The sequence below is a fragment of the Bidens hawaiensis genome, unplaced genomic scaffold (assembly GCF_021521415.1).
Source record: "Bidens hawaiensis isolate Kalapana, Puna unplaced genomic scaffold, B.hawaiensis_p1.1 tig00003506_1, whole genome shotgun sequence".
Taxonomy (NCBI): Eukaryota; Viridiplantae; Streptophyta; class Magnoliopsida; order Asterales; family Asteraceae; genus Bidens; species Bidens hawaiensis.
Window position 1 is genome coordinate 2131539 of NW_027491197.1, and position 5857 is coordinate 2137395.

At 34.4% G+C, this 5857-nt stretch overlaps 1 protein-coding gene across 1 annotated transcript; it reads left to right on the plus strand.

Moving 5' to 3' along the window:
- Positions 1-2331: 2331 nt before the first annotated feature.
- On the plus strand, positions 2332-5150 carry LOC143623586 (protein HOTHEAD-like). The gene is made up of 4 exons (XM_077094455.1): positions 2332-3006; positions 3924-4309; positions 4488-4954; positions 5047-5150. Exons 1-4 carry the CDS (start codon positions 2382-2384, stop codon positions 5099-5101), a joined length of 1533 nt encoding a protein of 510 aa, XP_076950570.1. The 5' UTR covers positions 2332-2381; the 3' UTR covers positions 5102-5150.
- Positions 5151-5857: the final 707 nt, after the last annotated feature.

The window sequence follows — 5857 nt, forward strand, 5'->3', positions numbered from 1 at the left end:
TCGTTCAGATATTACTCAAAGTTGCAACACACTAGATATGTCTAGATTAACGTGAAGCATCTAAAAGAGTATTAAAATATCTTTAAAAGAAAGAAATACTATAATTTAATATGAAGAAGTGAGAATTCAAACCGCTAGATTACTCTAAACTTTGTTATATTCAAAGATAACATAATGTAATTTTCGGGATATATTCTTATGTCAGCAGATAAATCTATCTCATGGAGGAGTCATAATGAACTGATAACAACAATCTAAGTTATAATGACATAATATGTTAATTAATCACAACGCAATTAGCAATAAATGTTGTTGAAAAATTATCAATGGAATCATAAATTTATTAACTCCATATAAATTATACATTGAAGACTTACTGTGATTCAGCTACCATGTTTTCTCAAACAGTAATAGTTCGAGAGGTGCTGCATTAATAAAGTAGTAACATGTAATATAAAACTTTTTGTAAATAGTTTTATTTTCTAATTTGATAGTTAATCAGGAATTCACTTCCTATATATTTGAAGAATTTGTCTATGTTGGATAGTAACATACAGGTTTGAATAAATTAAATATTAAACAAACAAAATATTAAATTCTTTTTAAGTGCAAGTTGTAAATATATATATATTCGTAAATATATATATTCAAGAAGCGGGGAAAAGTTAGGTTGCACCTATAGAGTCGTGAATTGTGACAGTAAATCATTACTTATTTATTTGGTATAGACTAGAATGACCAAAGTGAGTTACTTCTTCTCTTGAGCCAGATTCTTGCTTGGCTAAAATAGAAATTAAAAACACCTTTACCTTTAATTTTGTTTTGTTTTTCTCTTTTTAAATCCTTATATCCCTGCTCATATATGGCTTTCTTGTTGGTCAAATAGTACCAAATGTATTTTTAGTTGATGTGCTTTTCCCATGTGTACATGGGACAAACATGTCATTTCACATTTGGATAAACAATATGATGATAAAAAATGGACAAACATAATCAAAACATGTTATTTCACATTTGGAAAAGCAAATAGATTCTTAAAAGCTTTTTATGATAAGTGGATTCAAGTCAAAATGGTCAAATAGATAGATTCTTAAAAGCTTTTTACACCACACAAACGGATCCATAGGCCAAACACTGGTCGGCGTATCCGTGGTGTCCTCGGTTCCCCAAACGGATCCATACCCCCTCGGTGTCATTCATCGGGTTGGGATTTCGGTTTGGTGAAACCGAGTTGATTTAGAGATGAGAACCTGAGATGAATTGGTCAAAATGAGTTGGGTGGCATGTGGGGTAGCTCGGTTTCATCGGCATACGCCCCTGATATCCTTAGGTAAATAAATAACAAATAATCTTGTATAGTTGGTATTGTTTCTTGAATAGTTTTCAATTGACCGCAAAATGTTTAACGTGCTCGAAGACAATCTAAATCCGTTATTTTAAGCATACTCCAAACTCGTTTTCACATTATATGTAACGTTTATAAACGACATAATTCGACAGGCTATCAAGGATTCAGACCAAGTGACATTAGTGGGCATGTACACGGTAGGATTATATCGAAGTTAGACACGCCTAAACGTTAATATTGTATTTGAACCGTTTGATTTGATGTTACTGTTGGTATAGAGTTTCATAAGTCAAGGAAACGTAACGTAATGGTCTTCTTTATTAACTTTATTTATTAGAATGTATTTACTATGTATTAAAATAAAGTTTGAATCCTCGTATTCCGTTTATAAAATAAAGAAAATGATAATTATGAATAAGCTTTTTGTATGATTTAAATCTGCCTTTTGGATTGTATGGTTGGTAATGTCAACATGCTTTTACGGCATACAATAAAAAAATTGAATTTCTACTTAAAGCATAAGACATATTAATATACAGACAATTAATTACTTTCAAGCGAGGATGTCCAACTGCCTAATTCAACCACCTTTTAGCTGACTACACCTTATCCGACATGTACTGTTTTAGCTACTTATAAATATCCTTGCAATCAACTTTCCAAATGCATTCAACTTTGTAACATTTACAATAACAAGTGCTTTGATGGCTTCCATCTCAGGAACATTTGCTCTTGTCGCTATTCTTTTCTTATACGAGTCATGTGTCGCCGAAATACGTATGTACTCGTTTACTTTTACTACCAAGAAAGATGAGGTTTCTCTATATATAACCTTGTATATTGCTAAGATACATAAATATATCCATAATCTCTAGAAAAGTGGGATTCTCTCTATTTATAATTAACCTTGTGTGTCTATGCAAGGCTATATGTGTCTCTAATATACAATATTAATTAGTTGTTCCACCATTTGCAAGTGTGTACATCTAAGAATTATTATTTGTTAATTATTACAGATCCCAACTATAGTTTCATGCATGAAGCAACAAAAGCTCCCAAGATTTCATTCTATGACTACATTATCATCGGTGGTGGTACCGCTGGAATCCCATTAGCAACCACATTATCTGCAAACTACAACGTTCTACTGCTCGAACGTGGTGGCTCACCTTATGGAAATCCCAACATTACCAATGTGAACAATTTTGGTTCTTATTTTTCGGATACATCTCCTACTTCTCCCTCTCAACAATTTATATCTGAAGGTGTTGTAAATTCACGTGCACGAGTCTTGGGTGGGGGTACTTCTATTAATGCGGGCTTCTACTCTCGTGGAGAATCAAAATTCAACGAAGAAGCTCGATTGACTGATGCAAATTTGGTGGATGAGTCCTATAAGTGGACAGAAAGAGCAATTGTATTTAGGCCAGTAGTGCAGAAGTGGCAGTCAGCACTTCGAGCGGCACTAGTGGAAGCTGGGGTCAAACCCGACAATGGCTTTAGTTATGATCATATCGTTGGAACTAAAGTCGGCGGTACACTCTTTGATGCAAATGGAACTCGGCATTCAGCTGCAGATTTGCTACAATATGCAAATCCGAAACTGTTGTCGGTGCTTCTACATGCAACAGTTCATAAAATCTTATTTAAGACTGAAGGTAAGCTAAAACTAATAACCCAATTATATATACTCACTTACGTTGGATAGTAGCACGGGAACGGATACGGGACCAGGATATGGGTATGGGAAATAGCAAAAATCAAAAATCCAAGATGCAGATACTGCAAGGATCAAACAAAAAAAATATATAAAAAATACAAATATATTGAACATATTCCAATATATATATATATATACATATATATAGTTTAAAATGGAATGCGTTACTTTAAAACCTAGGGTTACAAATGAAATACACAAACCTAGAGAAAATAGATTGGAGAAAAAACGGTTTTAAGTAAAAGTTAAAAATTTTAAGGATTAGATGCAAAGATGTGAAAGATAAAGGGGTTAAATGTTTAAAAAATAAACTTGTTTAAACCTAAAAACTAAAGGCTTCTATTTTATTTCACAAGTTACAGATTTACAACCGCAATCTTCTTCTCCTTCTTCTTCACGTGAAATCCGGTGGAAACAGTTGCTCCGTCGCCGGAATTCGCTACAGGGTCGCCGGAAACGTTTCTGAAACTTTTATTAATCCGTACCCAAGCCCGATTTTCAGAAGCGACCAAGAAACGTTTTTCTGACGTATCCATCCCCATGCCTTCCTCGGGATGGGGACTCGTCCATGCTTGCCGTTTCCGTGCATCATAGGGACTAGCTTATATCTAGCATTTACAAACATAAAGAAAAATGCACAGAACAATATTTTTAAAATCTTTGGGAAAGGGCTTTGGGGACACTTTTCCCGTATTATTCCTTTTTTAGCTAAATTTTATGTCAAAGGCCGTTACCTACGCAATTATGACTATTTTTTGTTTAGGAAAACGACCCAGATTTCTAGTAGTGTAATTATCGATCTTTATTTAATTTGTCTATTGGCCATTCCGTGGCTTACTTGTAACACGTGTGCAGGAGTATCAGGGCCATTGGCTTACGGAGTGGTATTTGCAGATTCATTAGGCCGTAAATGTATAGCATACCTTAAAGGTGGAAAGAAGGATGAAATTATATTATCAGCTGGTGCCCTTGGAAGCCCTCAACTGTTGATGTTGAGCGGCATAGGTCCAAAAGAACAACTAGACGCGCTTAAAATTAGAGTCGTGCTTCCACAACCTTTGGTTGGTAAAGGCATGGCGGACAACCCACTTAATACAATCTTCGTTCCCTCTCCTATCGCAGTCGAGGTATCCATCATCCAAGTTGTCGGTATTACTCAGTATGGTAGCTACATTGAGGAATCTAGTGGCACTAACTTCATACGTGCAAACCTCTCAAGCTATCAAGGATTTTCTCCTCAGGTAAGTAACATTATTTTTTTTTCAAGAGCAGGTTATTTTCGAAAGAACTAATGAATATAGAGTTTTTTTTTTTTTTTCAAAATAGGGTTTTCTTACCTTATGGAAATAACTCATTTTTGAAGAAAAAAACAACTCATAGCAAACCGAATAAATGATTAACGACCTTTCTTGCTTGCAGATGGGTGGGTTTATATTTGAAAAAATCAGTGGACCTTTATCTAAGGGTGAACTAAAGATTAAAAACCTTGACCCAACTGATAATCCATTAGTGACATTCAACTATTTCAAGGAACCCATAGATTTGCAAAAATGTGTAATCGCGGTTGAAACCATTTTAAGAGCGGTTGAATCAGAAGCATTTTCCAACTACAAGTATGCCAATATGACCATCATAGACATTCTTGATCTAAATGTGAAGTTACAATTAAACATGCGTATGCATGCTAATACAAGCTCTTCGTTGGAACAATACTGCAAGGACACTGTCAGGACTATGTGGCATTATCATGGTGGTTGCCGTATAGGTGAAGTTATTGATAATGAATATAAGGTTCTTGGTGTCGGAGCGCTTCGAGTTATTGATGGATCAACTATACTTAACTCTCCAGGAACTAATCCTCAGGCTAGTGTCTTGATGCTGGGAAGGTGACTATATAATTGAATGTGACAACTTAACATGTATATCATATTATATGTGGTTAACCAAATAACGGTTGGTCGTTTTCAAATTATCGCAGGTACATGGGAGTTACAATACTTGGCCAACGGATTGCATATGACAACTCAGAATAAGAATTAATAATCACGTTCAATTTCACAACTGGATATTATCTATTTGCCGAACTAAGTTAAACTTGTTATTCTTAACTAACTTGGTATGAAATAAAAAGTTTCATTCATATTATGTGTACCAATGTATTTTGTGTTCATATTACATTTATATATATATATATATATATATATATATCTATATATATAAATGCATTAAATAATTTAAACTTAGATTTGAAAAAAACTCGTAGATAAGTATTTTTTTTTTTTTGAAAGGCAAGCTTGGAAATAAAACCACGCCCGGAAAGAAAAACCTAACCGGGTAGAAAACAAAAATTACATGCTAAGTAACGGGTTTTTAAGCCACGCTACCCAGTTCAAATAAAACTTACAATTACGAGAAGATAATCACAAATACGAGATTGAAACAATCGAATCAAACAGAGTGTCTTTGTTGTCACTGGGTTGGCCAAAAATAATCTCGTTCCGAGCTCTCCAAATACTCCACCATGTCGTATAAATAATCACTTCAATAACATCTTTTTTCTTTTTCGGCAATCCTGACGAATCCAAGCATTCTAAAATACTTTTAGGCCCTTTATCAACTGGAAAAGCTACCTCCAACCAACGACCGATAGCATTCCAAATGTTCGAAGCAACGTGACACCCTCCAAAAATGTGATCTAAAACTTCCACCGAATTTATACACATTGGGCATAATATAGAAGGAATATCAAACCCTTTACGACTTAAATTAAATCTAGTCGGGAGACAATC